Source organism: Sorex fumeus, unplaced genomic scaffold, assembly GCF_029834395.1.
Source record: "Sorex fumeus unplaced genomic scaffold, SorFum_2.1 ptg000064l, whole genome shotgun sequence".
Classification (NCBI taxonomy): Eukaryota; Metazoa; Chordata; class Mammalia; order Eulipotyphla; family Soricidae; genus Sorex; species Sorex fumeus.
The window spans coordinates 4,539,744-4,555,849 of NW_026606121.1; the positions used below are offsets into that span (position 1 = coordinate 4,539,744).

At 61.7% G+C, this 16,106-nt stretch overlaps 1 protein-coding gene across 1 annotated transcript in view; it reads left to right on the top strand.

Annotated features, from left to right (window-relative positions):
• The window catches only part of CARD11 (caspase recruitment domain family member 11), a 44,429-nt gene extending 36,071 nt beyond the window's left edge, over positions 1 to 8,358 (top strand). The window contains exons 15-25 of the mRNA XM_056128468.1: positions 281 to 413; positions 594 to 795; positions 905 to 1,031; positions 2,362 to 2,602; positions 3,374 to 3,470; positions 3,551 to 3,646; positions 4,299 to 4,434; positions 4,587 to 4,766; positions 6,220 to 6,344; positions 7,211 to 7,326; positions 8,144 to 8,358. Of these exons, the coding sequence (XP_055984443.1) occupies positions 281 to 413; positions 594 to 795; positions 905 to 1,031; positions 2,362 to 2,602; positions 3,374 to 3,470; positions 3,551 to 3,646; positions 4,299 to 4,434; positions 4,587 to 4,766; positions 6,220 to 6,344; positions 7,211 to 7,326; positions 8,144 to 8,348 (1,658 nt within the window). The 3' untranslated portion in view covers positions 8,349 to 8,358. The remainder of the gene's footprint in view (positions 1 to 280; positions 414 to 593; positions 796 to 904; positions 1,032 to 2,361; positions 2,603 to 3,373; positions 3,471 to 3,550; positions 3,647 to 4,298; positions 4,435 to 4,586; positions 4,767 to 6,219; positions 6,345 to 7,210; positions 7,327 to 8,143) is intronic.
• The last annotated feature ends 7,748 nt before the right edge of the window (positions 8,359 to 16,106 follow it).

Consider the following 16,106-nt stretch of genomic DNA (forward strand, 5'->3'; position numbering starts at 1 on the left):
GCACACACATGCATGTCACACATGTGCTTAAGTACACATACGCTCACATACACACATGTTCATGTACAGTCACACGTGTGCACACATGCACATGCATGCATGTTTCCGGGTAGGGAGAGTAAGAAGCCGGGCCTTTCCTAAGGGGTCTCCTTGGAGGCACGGGTGGGCACACCTGGCTGCTGCTTCTGGCAACCAGAAGTCACAGGGTCTCCCGGGGAGCCTGGGGGTGGATAGGGGCTTGGTTTGAGCACCTGCCCCTCACGCACTCCACCCTGTGCAGATGACAGCCATGAGCTCTCCTCCTTCGGACCCCCCTCTGTCCACTCCTCCTCCTCCTCCCACCAGTCGGAGGGCCTGGATGCCTACGACCTGGAGCAGGTCCACCTGATGTTCAGAAAGTTCTCCCTGGAAAGGTATGGGGGGGGCACCCCTGGTCTAAGGCAGGGCAGGGACCCAGCGACCAGAGTGACAGATGGCTGCTCCGGCCGAGCTGTGGACCAAGACCGAGGGCCAGGATTCTGCTGGGGTGGGGGACAGCCCAGGCAGTGCTGGTGCTCCGGGAGCTGCCTGAGCACTGCCCCTCCCCCACCCAGACCCTTCCGGCCATCTGTGACTTCAGCAGCCCAGGCACGGGGCCCTGGGCCCACCGTGCAGCGGGCCACACTGAGCGGGGACGGCCTCACCTCCCAGCTTTCCGTGCTGGGGGGCAACGCACGCGGCAGCTTCGTCCACACAGTCAAGCCGGGTTCGCAGGCGGAGAAGGCCGGCCTCCACGAGGGCCACCAGCTGCTGCTGGTGAGGAACTGGGCGGCGTGGGGGTGACGGGGGGCCCCTGGGGAGGAGCAGCGGTTTTCCAGGGGCCTGTGAGCACACAGAGCCCAGCAGGAAGTGTCTTCACGTCTAGTTGGAGGGCTGCATCAGGGGCGAGAGGCAGAGCGTCCCCCTGGACTCGTGCACGAAGGAGGAGGCACACTGGACCCTGCAGAGGTGCAGTGGCCCCGTCACGCTGCACTACAAGGTCAACCACGAAGGTGAGGGTGGCCGGACGGGAATGGGACGGGCCGCGTGGGTTCAGGGGCGGATGGGGACAGGACAGGCGGGGACAGGGCAGACGGGGAAAGGGCAGGTGGGGACAGGGCAGGCAAGATCAGGTGCCTGCAGGGAGAGATGGCAGGTGTCCAGCACCAGGCTGGGAGGGCTTATGCAGTGGATACACCTGCCATGCAGCCAGCGGGACTGATGGCAGGACAGAGCAGGGAGGCAGCGCTACACCCCCAACTGCTGCCCGGCTGAGTCTGCCCCTGTTTGGACACAGCCCTGGGTGGCTCCTCGGGCCCCTGCGAGTCAGCGAGCGGAGCCTGGGCCAGGCCTTTGCTCTGGGACCCCCACCTGGGGGTGCGTGCCTCTTCGTCTGCCTGCCGAGCCCCCAACGTCCCCGGGACTCCCCCTCCAGGGCCGCGCTGCATCTACCATGAGTTTCTAATCATGGGGCTCATGCGTGTCCAGCAGAGGTGCTGCCGACGTCCTCCCGGCAGAGCCTGGTCACCACAGGGGATAAAGATGTCCTTGCTCCCAAGCCTGCCTCCTGCCAGGCCCTGCTGGTGTCTTGGCTAGTGGCCTGGACGGTGCCCTGCCCACTGGTTGTGCAGAGGACCCTGGGTAGTGCCCAGGGTTAGGCAGCGGCTGTGTCTGCCCAGATCAGGTGGTGTGGGTGCCCCGCACAGGAAGGGTTCCCAGGGGACAGAACCCATTTTCCATGCATGGTGCTCAAACCGTCACTGGCCCCAGTGTCCTGGGCACACCTTGGCACAGCATCTGCAGAGCACGTGGCATATTCTGGGTATCAATCAAGGGTTCCATCTGGGTCACACCCTCAGGACTTTGCTGCATTTGTGTCCAGGGCTCACACCTTCCCCAAGGAACCGTGACTTCAGACACCCAGCCACAGTGCTAAGCACTGTGAGCTTCACCCCCGGCTGCCGTGTCTGAGCCACTGAGACTAAATTGGTCTCATCAGCATGGTGCTTCATCTTCTGAGAACATTCCCACGGAAGGCAGCCGAGGAGGAATGGGGGCTCTCAGTGATGTGGAGAGAAATTTGGCACAGCATGGGGACCCTCAGTGACACGATGGGGACCCTCAGTGACAGGAGGGGACCTTCAGTGATGCAGGAAGGAATTGGGACCCTCAGTGATGGGGCTTGCCAGTTTGCAAGTCCCTGCTCCTGTCCAGCGGGACCCAGAGGAGCAGAGTCCTGGGCACCTCATCACGGGGACCCTGGGGGCAGGTGGCTCATGAGCTCAGTGGGAGAGTGTGCACCTCCCCCCCCCCATGGTGGCCTCACCCTGCGGCACTCCCCAGGGTACCGGAAGCTGCTGAGGGATATGGAGGACGGCGTAATCTCATCCGGGGACTCCTTCTACATCCGGCTAAACCTGAGCATCTCCAGCCAGCTGGACGCCTGCACGCTGTCCCTGAGGTGTGATGACGTCGTCCACGTGCGGGACACCATGTACCAGGACAGGCACGAGTGGCTGTGTGCCCGCGTGGACCCCTTCACCGACCAGGACCTGGACGTGGGCACCATCCCCAGCTACAGCCGGTGAGGGGGGTGGGCACGAGGGTGGGCACCATGCCCAGCTGCAAAGAGGCCGTGCCTGCCCCCAGACGGCTTCCCGATGGCTGGGCACCTGCGGGCTGGCACGGCACATATGGCCAGTTAGTACTTTCCTGATGGTCAGTGACCAGAGCTAAGCACAGGTCTCCTGCCAGGTACGCCAGGGCACTCCCTGCAGGCTTCGTCCCTGTGCCTGGTCTGGGCCTCAGGCCTCCTTGATGAGCCCATGCACACGCACACACACACACACACACAAAGGCACACGCCACATGTGCACACACCCATGCACACAAATGCACATGCCACATGTGCACATGTGCACACATCCATGCATGCAAACGCACATGCCACATGTGCACACGCGCACACACACCCACACAGGCAAACACACACGCCACATGTGCACACACCCAGGCAGGCAAACACACACACATCTGCACACACACGTCACATGTGCACACACGCACACACCCACATGCAAACACATGCCACATGTGCACACACCCAGGCAGGCAAACGCACACACCACATCTGCACACGTGTACGTACCCACGCACACAAATGCACATACCACATGTGCACAAGTGCACACACCCAAACACACATGTGCACATGCACACACCACATGTGCACACGCACACACCCACACATGCAAACACACGCCACACGTGCACACACCCATGCATGCAAATGCACACACCACATCTGTACATGAGCACCCATGCGTGGCCCCTGAGGTGCCTCCTGCCCACACAGGGCCCAGCAGCTGCTCCTGGTGAAGCTGCAGCGGCTGGTGCAGAGGGGCAGCCGGGAGGACGCCGAGCCCGCCCACCACACTCTGCGGACCCTGCGGGTAGGTGCCGGGATCCCCCGCTGAGCCCGCCCAGCGCGAGTGGCTCCCTCCCGAGTCTCAGTCCCCTCCCTGGCCCACAGAACACCCTACAACCGGAAGACGTGCAGTCGGCCGCGGACCCCCGTGTCAGCCCCCGCCTCTCGAGAGCGAGCTTCCTGTTCGGTCAGCTCCTGCAGGTACCCCTCGCGGCAGCGGCAGGAGGCTGTGCCCCATCACATAGCCCACCCCTGCCCCCCTGCCTCCCCCTTCTTGCCCCTCTTCGAAGCAAATCCCCTTTTTATGGGAGATTTGAGAAAACCTGTGAGTGCAAAATTCTCCAGTGCTTAGACAGGCAGTGCCCCCTCAGCTGGCCCCCTGCCACAGGGGCACAGAGCTCCCCCGGCTGTGCCCCCCTCCCCACAGAGAAAGGAACCATTAGCAACTTGCTTTAAAACATTATTATTTAAAAAATAAATTAGAAATAGTGTTATCAAGAGAGGGAACTACTCCAGTGCATAGGTCAAGGTAGCCCCAGCCTGAGCTTCCTCTGAGCTGCCTGGCCGGGAAGAAGGAGGTCCCGTGGGTACTCAGGGCGAGACGCCATCCCAGAACTCATCCCAGAGGGTTGGTTTGTCTCGTCTCTCAGCCTGATGCGGAGGCCAGAGGGCAGGCGGGTTCTGTGGTTCCAGCATAAGGGGCCCCACCAGGCACTGCTGGGCTGCCCACAGTCCCTGAGAGACATCAGGGACCCCAAGAAATGCGCCGCATGTGGGCCTGAGCTGGCGGGAAGGCTGGGGGTCTTGCTCGGGCAGGAGAGGTCCCAGCCCGTGCCCCCCCCCCCCGCCCCAGTTCGTCAGCAGGTCCGAGAACAAGTACAAGCGCATGAACAGCAGTGAGCGTGTCCGCATCGTCTCGGGAGGCCCGCTGGGCAGCAAGGCCCGGACCTCGCTGGACGCCACCCGGGGCTTGGCCGAGAGGACGGAAGGTGAGGGGATCCCCGCCTGGCCCACCCACCCCTCCAGCATGGTTGCTGGGTGTTTCCTGGCGTGTCTGCCCCTCGGTGCCTCCCACTCCCAAGCCGGGCCTGGGCCTCCTCCCGCCAGGGCTGACGGCCCCCACGGCCCCTTGTTGCCCCAGAGCCAGAGCCAGAGAGTGAGCTGGGCAGAACCCTCAGCCTGGTCCCCTACAGCCTGGTGCGCCCCGTCTACTGCGAGCACCGCCGGCCCGTGCTCTTCGCGCCCAGCATGCTGGCCCGGGCACTGGTACAGCGGCTGCTCAACTCGGCGGGTGCCATGGAGCTCACCATGTGCAAGCCAGGTGCGTCCCACCTCCCCCGCCCTCACCGTCTCTCCTTCCTGCCCCTCCTCTCTTCCTCCCCCCCCACACTCCCTCCTCCCCCTACACCTGCCCCTCTCCCTTCCCCCATCTGCAACCAGAGCCCCCCAGAGCAGGGTGCAGTGGGGGACGGTCTGTGGGATGCTCCTGAGGGTGACAGCAATGGTCATAGGGTCATCCAGGACACCAATGAGGGAACGTCAGCTGGACCCCTCACTGGGGCCTCCGTGTGCCCAGTCCTGGCCACACACGGGTGGTGGTGTGAGAAAAGGCCTACTGTGGGCCAGTCCTTGTCCAGAACACCCTGCCTCTCACCAACAGCTCCCGCCCAAGCACCCATCCCTCCCCTACTCTGGCTTCTGTCCTATGGGTGCCGCCCCTCTAGGGGCTCACACGTGTGTATCAGACAGGATATGTGCATCTGACATGGATTTCGGTTGCAGGCTGTGAGTGTGCATGTGTAAGAGTGTGTGGGTGTGTATATGAGTGTGTATGAGGGTGTGTACATTATGTGTTTTATATGTGGTTGGATGACTTCATGGATGGGGGAATGGATGGACAGATGGATGGATGGGTAGACAGAAAGACAGGTGCATGGATGAATGTATGGATGGGTGGGTGAGTGGGTGGATGGATGGGTGGATGAATGGGTGGATGGATGGATGATGGGTGGGTGGGTGAGTGGGTGGATGCTTGGATGTGTGGGTGGGTGGATGGATGGCAGGTGGACAGACAGGTGCATGGATTTATGGATGGATGGATGGATGGATGGATGGATGGGTGGGTAGATGAATGGATGATGGTTGGATGGGTGAGTGGGTGGATGCTTGGATGAGTGAATGGATGGGTAGATGGATGGATGGGTGGATGGATGTATGTGTGTATGGATGGATGGATGGGTGGATGGATGATGGGTGGATGGATGGATGGATGGATGATGGGTGGGTGGGTGAATGGGTGGATGCTTGGATGGATGGATGGATGGATGAGTGGATGAATGGATGAATGGATGATGGGTGGGTGGGTGAGTGGGTGGATGTTTGGACGGGTGGGTGGGTGGGTGAGTGGATGGATGGGTAAAAGCATGTATGGTAGGTGGATGAGTGAGTGGAGGGTGGCTGAATGGATCCAGGGATGAATGTTTGTGTGGGTGCATGGATGAGAGGACAGGAAATGCTTCATGGTTGGCAGTTTTTACCTCATGTGCTGTGCCTGAGAACGCGCAGAGCTGTAGTCAAGCCCGAGTGTCTGCCCTCACTGCTGAGGGGCTGTCTGAGGAGGCCCCACCCGCAGGGAGTCTGCTTCTGTGGAAGGGGTGAAGGTCATGCAGCATGACCAGAGGGGATGGAGGTGGAGCTCTTGCTCCCGAGCTCCCCTGCAGGAGCAGGCAGAGCCCAGCAAGGCGGCCTGAACACTGGTACCTGCCCATATGCAGACGTAGTCACGAGGGAGGAGTACCTCAGGAAGCAGAGGCTGGGGCCCGTCATCTACTCCCGGGAGAAGAACCCCAACACCTTTGAGTGCATCATGCCGGCTAATGTGGAGGCTGTGGCCGCCAAGGTGAGGCCAGGGCGGGACACGGCAGTGGCCACGGTAGGGGTGGCAGGGGGCCACCTGGGCAAGACCATCCACGGGCAGCCCTGGTGAGGCCCCTCGGTGTGGGGCTGCCTGTGATAGCTTGCCCTCGACGGCTGCCCCTTGCCCCTAGGCAGCGGCTGGGTGTCTCGTGGCCTGTGTGTATCTGTGATATGGGGCAGGGATAGCACCCTTGAGCCAAGCTGAACACAAGAGAGGGGAGAGGTGGGGCGATGTCCTCCTGCACTGGGACAGTCGAGGGCACCTGGGGGATAGTGTCCCCATCCAGCTGTGTGACTTCCAAGCCAAGCACTGTGACACCCCGGGCCCACCCCTCTGCCCAGTTTTCCTGGCAGAAGCACAACTGGGTGGGGCTCCTCTGTGTCAGGAGGTGGCCTAGGCAGAGGCCTGGCAGAAAGCTCTAGCCATCTGAGGGACATGCCTGCCCAGAGCCAGCAGCCAGGTCCCCATGCTACCGCTGACTGTGTTGAGGCGGGGGAAGTTTGTAAGCTCCAGGAGGCAGAGCAAAAATCGTGGCTTACGTGGCTCTGAGGGGTTGGCTGGAAAGTTGGCACTGGCCAGCCTGGGAAGCCTCTGCTATGACTGGACAGGGCCGCACTGCCACCAGGGGGACCTGGGCCTGGCAACTCTACCCAGTCCCGTGCAAAGCCTAGAACCACCCGGCACACACTGGCCTCAGGGCCGCCTCCTCTGACCAGCCGCCCTGTGGGCAGTGGGCAGCCCGGGTTCTGAGTCCTGCCAGGTGGGGCTCGGCAGCCCCAGTGTCCACATGCAGGGGTGGGCCAAATGGGTCGTGCCCACCGCAGCCCTGACTTGCCTTGACTCCGCAGAACAAACACTGCCTGCTGGAGGCCGGGCTGGGCTGCTGCAGGGACCTCATCAAGGCGGGGATCTGCCCCATTGTGCTCTTCATCCGCGTGGCCGAGAAGAACATCAAGAGGTTCAGGTAGGGCTCCCTGCCCGCCTGTGGGCACCCAGGACCCTCTGGGAGCCAATGAGGGCCGGACACCTCAGGGCGCAACCCTCAACCCAGAGAGCAGCAGGAAGGGGGACCAAGATTGGGAATGTGCGGGGGCGGGGCTGGGTCCTGTGGAGGCGGGGCTGGTCTTTTGGGGCAGGGCTGGAACATGAGGGGCGGGGCTGGGTCCTGTGGGGGCGGGGCTTACTCATTGGGGGCGGAACTTAGTCTTGAGGGGCGGGGCTATGGGCATGAGGGGGAGGGGCTGGGACGTGTGGGCGCAGGGCTGGGGACTGAGAGGGTGGGACTGGTCATGCAGAGGCGCGACTGGGTCCTGTGGGGGTGGAGCTGGAACATGAAGGGGCGGGGCTGGGTCCCGTGGGGGAGGGGATGGGGACATGAGGGGTGGGGCTGGGTTTGTGGGCGGGGCCTGGGGCTGGACTGGGGACAGTTGGGTGGGGCTGGGGACGTAGCTGGGGAGCAGGGGATGTGGCTGGGCGGACATGATGAGGGGATTTGCTGGGGGCAGGGCCAGGACGCGACTTGCGGGCCCTGCAGTGGTGGCACTGGGGCCAGGACATGCAAGGGATGAGCTGGAGGACATTTGGGCCATGCTGGAGGGCTGACCCAGGGGGCCTGCGTGATCTGGGGTGGGGGCAGCCAGACCGGGGGATGCTGGGCAGGTTTTGTCAGCAGGCAAGAGGGACAGCTGTTCCCCAACCCGGGCGTTGCACATGGAGCTGGAAGGTCAGGGTGAGGCAGGGTGGGGAGGGCCCACCGCCGCCAGCATGCCCTGTGCCCACAGGAAACTGCTGCCCAGGCTGGACACAGAGGACGAGTTCCTGCGTGTGTGCCGGAGGAAGGAGAAGGAGCTGGAGTCGCTGCCCTGCCTCTACGCCACGGTGGAGCCGGACGCGTGGAGTAGCGTGGATGAACTGCTGCGTGTCCTCAAGGACAAGATCACCGAGGAGCAGCGCAAGACGGTCTGGGTGGACGAGGGCCAGCTGTGAGGTGCCCTGCGAACCCTTGGAGGGTGGGGGCAGCCGTGGAGACACTCACAGGAACTCCCTGGGGCTAGCCTGGCGTCTGCAAGGAGTGAGAGGGGCCACACAGGACGCAAACCCATACAAAACTGTGGTGTGGCTCACCTAGCCCACGCATCCCAGCAGAGCCCAGCAGCGGGGGAGCATCTGGCCCGGGCCCCTGTGGGACCATCAGGCTGGGTGCCCCCAGCAGGCGGGAGTGTGCCACTCTCGTCTCAGTGTTGCATTAAAAAGTCTCCGTGTCCTTGTTTCTGACCTTCCTCTGTACTCAGTTCTCTGCCAAGAACTGCGGGGACAGGTGGGAACCACAACCCGCAGGTGGACACACAGTCCGGCTAAAGGAGGGAGTGGGCACTCAGCCCAAGGCTCAGGAGACAGGCTGGCTGCTTGCCTCACCAGCACAATATAGCTGCCAGAGCTCCAGGCATCAATCACACCCACACAAGCTGGTTCCTGGGGCCAGAAGGGCCTGTGTCTGATCCTTCCCTCCCACCTCCCTCACCAATTCTGGGCCTGGTCCTCACCTTGGGGTACTGTCATAGGAACAGGACTGGCCACAGCAGGCCTCAGGGGCACCTGGGCGGGGACTGGTTAGTGCCATGGCCCTGCAGCTGTGCTATGTGAGGATAGGCAGACAGGCAGGTCCCCCTACCCTCGTAACACCCCAGTGGATCCCCCTCATTCAGCTCCCAGTCTGAAGCACTTGAGTGCTGGAGTCCCTTGGAGCTGGGGGTAGGGTCCTCCCTCCTGCTGGTCGGTTGAAGGATGTGTGTTGGCCCACGCAGGTGACCAATGCAGCCCCCCAGCTGCCCTTCGAAGGCCCTTGCAGCAAGAGAGCAAGGGCAGGTGCTGGACAGCATCTCCACCCCCACCTGGAGGAACCTCTAGTGCCACTGAGGCCCGGGAGCTCGCCAGAGGGGGCAGCTGCTATCACCCATCTCATCAGTGGGGAAGTTGAGGCTGGGGTGGGGGCAGAGCTGGGGCAGAGGTCAGGCTGAGAGCTGTCCAGGAGAGCGGGGGTGTGTGGGGGGTCCAGGGCTTAGGGAGGCTCTGGAGGGAGGGTGGGCCCTGTGCGGGAACTGGGGACGGCTGCAGCCATCTGACTGGTCTTTTGCAGGGCTGCCCAGGTCTTAGCCTGACCCCTACGCGGGTAGTACCGGAAGTGTAGGTGGGCCTAGGGCAGGCAGAGCTCTAGGCAGGAGTGCATGGGGGGGCTTTCAGGGGTGCCTGGGACCCTGGGATTGTGCAAATGAGGGGTTGTCTCTGCCGCCTCCCTCCCTGCGGCAAGAGCCAGTCTGGAAACTGAACCCAGAGCCAGAAATGCCTCCCAGAGTTCCAGCCCCTCCCGGGTAGCTCTGGCCCACCTGGTGCCAGGTTGTCTTGGGGTGAGTGGCCCCCCCAGGAATGTGTCCGTGGGCTGGAAGGAGGTAAGCTGGGGGCCCCTGGAAATGAAGGGTGCAGACCCCCGATGCCCTGCCAGTGTCAAACTCCGGGCCATCACGATCACCCACACTGAAGCCTGGCAGGGCAGGGAGCTGGGCGGGGAGGACCCATAGCTGGTGATAGGCTCAGTCCCCGAGACCACAGTGCACGGGTGGCCGCCGGAGGCCAGGGCGTGTCTTCAGAAACACTATTTTTTTTTGCTCCCCTCTCCCCTGCCCTGCACGGCAGCGCTGGGTGGCTCTGACAGAGGGGGTGTAGGCAGTCTCAGCTGAGAGGGGCCCCGGTGGGTAGCGGCTGGGAGCAGTCTCAGTGCGGCCCATTGATCCGGGGCTGCTCCCCTCTCCCGCTGATCTATCTGGCACCTTCCTTTCCTGCCGGTCATTGTTATTATCGGCCCCCAGGATTCATGGCCCTCATTGGGCTGAATTACCATCAACTGCTGTATTTTTCAAGGGATTTTCTTCTCTCTCTTTCTTCTGATTTGTGCGTGTGTGTGTGTGAGTGTGTGTGTGTGTGTGTGTGTGTGTGTGTGTCTGCAAGAGCTGCTCTGAGCTGAGGAAGACTTCCAGTGCCCTCTAGTGGTGAGAGGGCTCCAAGGCGTGCGCCTGTGTGCACACGCATGTGAATATGTGTGCACTTTATGACTGAGTGTGTTCACGTGTGTGATTGGGAGGCATGTTCCTATGTTTGTGTTTCGTGATGGAATGTTTGGTTTTATAGCCTTTACAGATCTGAAGGCACATTCAGGGAATCTGAGTATGGTACATGGGTGAGTAGGAATGTGTGCATCTGAATATTTGTGTGTGTATGTGGGCAGGTGTGTGCACAGATGTGGGCATGTGAACATGTGTGCAGGAGCGTGCATGCACAGATGTGTGCAGGTTCCCGTACATGTGTGCGTGTGGTATATGTGTGCAGGTATGTGTGCATGTCGGGGTGTGCACGCATGTGCACATGTGGGCAGGTATACGTGCTTGTGCATATGTGTGTGAGCTTGTGCTTAGGCAGTCTCTGGGATTGTGTACATTATTGTACAGTGGTTTGTGCACACACATACACATGTGCTTGGGTGTGACTTATAGGTGGGCACATGTGCACGGGCCCTTCATCACAGTCACGTGCACTGAGCCCCCGCGTCCCTCACTCTGTCCCCTGGCAGCATCTTCCCTCCAGGCTCTGAGCACCACCTGCCCCTAGCCCCCCCCCCCCACTCAGATCTACCCAAACATGGCTGCAAGCCTGGCAGCGCAGGGGCGGGCGGGGGGGGGGGGGGTGGGACTGTGTTTTCTGATCTGCAACACTGTCCCCGGATTCTGCCTTCACTGCCAGGGCAGATGCGCCTCCCGGTCACTCGAGGCTGCAGGGCCGGGCCACAGGAGGGGGTACTGCTGAGTTCCCTTCCCTGAGCCCACGGACCCTGCCACAGACTGTTTGGTATCTTCTGCTCCCTCGGAGGCTAAAGGAGAGTCCCACAGAGCCAGTTCGAGAGAAACTCAGCAGGGCACCCCTCCTGGCACTGAGGGCCATGCACAGAGCTGGCCACTGGCTGCCCAGACATGCATCGAGCCCACACTGCAGACACAGGTGTGAGTCACACAGCTACACACACACACACACACACACACACGTCCCATCCGTGGGGACACATGTCTTGTGCTCCTTCTCTTGGAGCACTTGAGAGCAGTCCTGCGGCAGGGGGGTGGTTGAGGTGCTGGAAGCTCTCTGCTCTCACCCCTTTCCATCCCTCCCAGCCTTCCTGAGCATGGCAAGCCGTGAGAACGCAGCAGGGCAATAGGAGAAAAGTGTGGGCTGGGAGGGCGCTTGGGGCCTGCATGAGCTCAGCCCAGGCTCGGCCCTTGTACCCATATGGTTCCCCAAGCCCGCCAGGCGTGATCCCTGAGCACAGAGCCAGGAGTCAGTCCTGAAGAGCGCCAGGTGTGGCCCAGGCAACCTGCAAGTGTACACTAAGATCTCTAGTAGAGATGGAGCCACGTGCACACACATGCACGCACACATGCGTGCATACATGCCTCTCTCATGCACCACCCACGCATACATATGTGTACACACACAAGCACGCACACATGTGCACACGCACAGGCACACACAAACACACACAGATGTGTGCTGTATCCGATGTACATCATAATGATCGAGAGGCATCATAAGGCATGTCGGGATACGTATTCTGTGATCTTGTCTATTTTGGGAGAGCAAAGCTGAGGCCCTACATCACCATGAAGCTAATTTGTCTCTTTAAATCAGTTTATGTTGGAATCAGGCACCTTGATTAACCAAGTGAGGGTGGGCATTCAAAGTGAGCTTTGGGCCAGGTGGGGATGGGAATGTGGGGGCTGCACCCAGCCAGGGGCCTGTCCCCCCACCCCATAGTGTGATGCCGGGGACGACCACAGTGTGGGGGAGAAAGGGGAATCAGAGCAAGTGGCCTCCGATCTCAGGATCAGGAATACCCTCCCCCATCTTCCTGCCTTCTCACCCTCAGCCCCCTGGGCCCAGCTCATCCACCCCTGGTGACCCGATGGCTCTCATGTCACCCCCTCCCTTGCCGTGTGGCTCTGGGCCATTGCTGACCCTCTCCGGGTCTGGGTTCTGACTGCAGCCCGAGGCAGCAGTAGGTGTGTGTGTGGGGGGGGTGGTCACTCCCTCCCTCACTGGCCACAGAAGCTTCCGGTGCTCCTAGACGGAGCGCCATGAGAAACACCCAGTGCAGCTGCTGGCTGGTGCCCGCACCCCATACTTGCTGCAGGCCCCCCTGGGGTGGGAGCTGGGCTGGCCTGAAAGCCGGGGGGCGGGGGGCTGGAAGCTAGAAGGAAGGGGACCGGGGAGGCCACAGACCCCGGGATCTGGCTACCACAGGACACAGGGTCTATGGCTGAGGCCCCGCCCAGGTCACAGTGACCACAGAGAGCCCAGTAGGGCCCGAGGGAAGGAGGCAGAGACTCAGGCTGCAGCCTGGTCTGCTGAGGCCCCTCCGAGCACTGCCCACAGCCCTGGGACCTGGAGCCATATCCTGCCAGCTGACACGCCCACAGCCCCCGGGACAGACCCTCCCTGACAACAGCCCCCAGGATGGACCCTCCCCTGAGACTTTGGGGAGCAGATTTACTCTGGGCTGCCCATCCTCCTCGAGGGGCTAGCCACGGGCTCCTGTTCCCTGGAAGGAGCCCCTCATCGGAGACAGCGCCCTTGGACCATGCCTGGCCCCGCCCCCTGTCACCAGCCGGGATGTAAATTAAAATTCAATTTCATTAAGCCGCGAGCAATCAATCTCTGGCTCGTGTGCACAATGCGGGGCCGCCCCGGCCGTAAGTCACAGGCCTCCCCCGCTTTTGTTCGCAAACTGCTGGAACTGCACTTTCTGCGGAATTTATGGAGCCGGCAGCCGCGGCCTGAGTTACGGCTGTGGGGGGACCAGGCCACATTACTCTGCGAGGCGCTCACGGCGCTGACAGCCAGGGAAGGGCCCACACGGTTGGACTCCGCCCGTGTCCTCCTTGTGCCCCTGAGGGGTGTGGTCCCCCTGCACCCGGGCTCCAAGCCTGCCCAGGTGGGAAAGCCTCACCCAGCACCCTCATGCACCCTCATGCAGTTCTCAGGTGCTCACAGCGCCCAGAGACCCTGAATCCGTGCAAAGGGTGCTCAGCGCGTCATGGATCAGATGGAGGGTGGTGCAGGACCCTAGAGGAGTGAGGACACAAGCCCGGGGCCCACAGGGAGGAGATGTGGGTGGAGAGAGAGCCCCCCCCCCCACACACACAGGGGCAAACGCAAGTGTTTCTGTGAGCACAAAACCCTCCTGAAAACCAGACAACGCCTCTCCAGGCCCCTCCCTGCAGGGCATCTGGCCGTTCTAGAGGTTTCCATACCCCCAGTGAGTGCTGGTTCCAGGCCCTGGAATGAGGGCGGTGATGTGTGCCCCCCACCCCTCTGGGACCTCAAGGCAGCCCCCCTGAGCTCTGACTTCCTTGGCTGGCCTCAGGTGGAAGAGGTGGACCCTTAAGGCAGGCAAGAGACGCTGATGGCGTGGGAAGGGTCTCCCAATCCCAGAGACTCTAGGGTCTCAGGTGTTTCTGCCCTCTGGTCCATTGAGTGACCTTGGGTGGTCCCAGCATGGGGCTCTCAGAGTCAGGTAGGCACAGCCATCAAGGACCAGGACCGATGAAAGCTGTGAGCGAGCACCAATGTGTGTCACTGTGTGGGAGCATTTAAGTGTGAGCACAGGGCAGCTGCAAGTGTGCACGAGTACCCGATGCCCGCAGGAGCATCTGTGCATGTGTGTTCATGTATGTGCCTGAGTAACCGGTGGTACTCAGGTGCCCGCAGAAGCATCTGTGTGTGTTCATGTGTGTGCCCGAGTACCCGGTGCCTGCAGCATCTGTGTATGCATGTTCATGTGTGTGCCTCTATCCAATGCCTGCAGGAGCATCTGTGCACGCATGTTCATGAGTGTACCTGAGTACCGAATGCCCGCAGGAACATCTGTGCACATGTGTTCGTATGTATGCAAAGAGTCTGTGTGTGCCTGCAGAAGCATCCATACACATGAGTTCATGTGCATGCAGAAAACCTTATGTGCTTTCAGGAGCATCTATGCATGTGTGTTCACATGTGTGCACCACGTGTGTGCCTTCCTGCCTGCGTGTATACAGTGTGAGTGCATGCTGGCTGTGGTGTGTCCATGGCACACGCCTGCCTGAGGTTTGGGGTGCTGCGGCCAGGGCAGGAAGCAGGACCTTGTAGCTGAGCTGGTGTGGGGCAGGACTGCGCACCCAGTCCCTGACACAGGCCCCTGCCCCGAGGACCACACCGCAGCTGCCCCTGCAGACCAACCTGGACACTGTAGCCATCAGGGGCACCAACAGGCTGCTAGGGGGTGGGGACCTTCCGCAGGGACCCTGGCCCAAGACTGCTGACTCAGCAGCAGGAGGTGGGGGCGGATAGGGTGAAGGGGGGAGGGACCAATGGCAGGGGCGGGGCACCGAGGGGCATGGTGGTTGGGGGTAGGCCCAGCCCCCCCGTGGCCTGGAGTTTCTCACTGTCACCCCACCGCACCCCCTCCAGCCAGTGTCCTTCCCCAACCTCCCCAGAACACTCCTGCGGGGCCAGGCGCTTCTCAGTTCTTTGAGAGTTCAGTATGCATTTCCCCGCGCTCCTAATTAACTCCCTGCCACCCGCTCGCAGTAAAGGCTGATTGATTTCCGCCTTTCTGCATTTGGGGGACTGTTTCATTGGGTCCGTCTCAGTGAGATGCAGATCCCTCATCCCGCCAGTGTCCTGTCTGCCCTCTCCAGCTTCCTGTAGGCTGCAGTGGCCCATGGCCAAAACTGCCCCCATGTGCTGGGAGCCATGGCCTCCGGAGCCCCAGCTTGGATCCCGACATCCCTGCACTGGGGTAGGCCTGACCCCAGGAGCCTCCTGGCAGCCCCACACTGCCCTCAGGACAATGTGTAAGACAGGCCAGCATGCGGGGCTGTTCCCCCAGCCTGCGCTTGTGGAGTTCCCCGGCAGCACACGCGACCCCGAGCACAGGAGGGGCCTGAGTGCAGCTCCTGCCCCAGTCTCTCCGAGTGGGCGTTCCCCAGTGTCATCTGGTCTTGGAGCAGGACTGCAGTGCTGGGCCCTGTTGTGGGGTAAATTCTCTGCTCCCACAAAAAAAAAAATACGTGGTGTCCTGCGCCCAGAACCCATTGGGTGACCGTGTTGAGGAAAAGGACTTTTGCAGAAGGAACGGAGGGACCCGCGGGGCTCCTCCCTGGGCCTTGGTGTGGTGTGAGCGCCACCTGGTGGTCTGGGAGGGCGTGTCCAGTCCTGCAGTGTGGACGTTGGCCACGCGAGCCAGCCAGACTCCCCTGCAGTGCAGCAGCCACCTGTCCTTGCTCCTCCAACTGCCCCTCACCCTTTCATGCCCCCCGATAGAGCATGAGAGAAAGAGTAAAATCTCCCTGGAGTTTGCAGTGGAGAAGCACAGCCTGGCAGTGGGGTGGGGGTGGGGGGGTGTTCAGCTAAGACCTCACGGTCCACTTGGGGCCCCCTACACTGGCGCCCCTCTACCTTCACAGGTGCCACTTGATGTTTGGTGTCTGCCCTCCTGCCTCAGAGATCAGGGTCCTCAGAGAAAGGTGGGAGAGGTGAGCTGGGCAACGTTATGGTGGGTGCCCCTCTCCCTACACCCCGCGCAGAGACCAGGCCTTCTTGTATGTCAAGGGATCCGTAGTCTTGGGGGCTGTAGTGCCAGGACAGCGGGGAGGGCTCTCAGCTTGT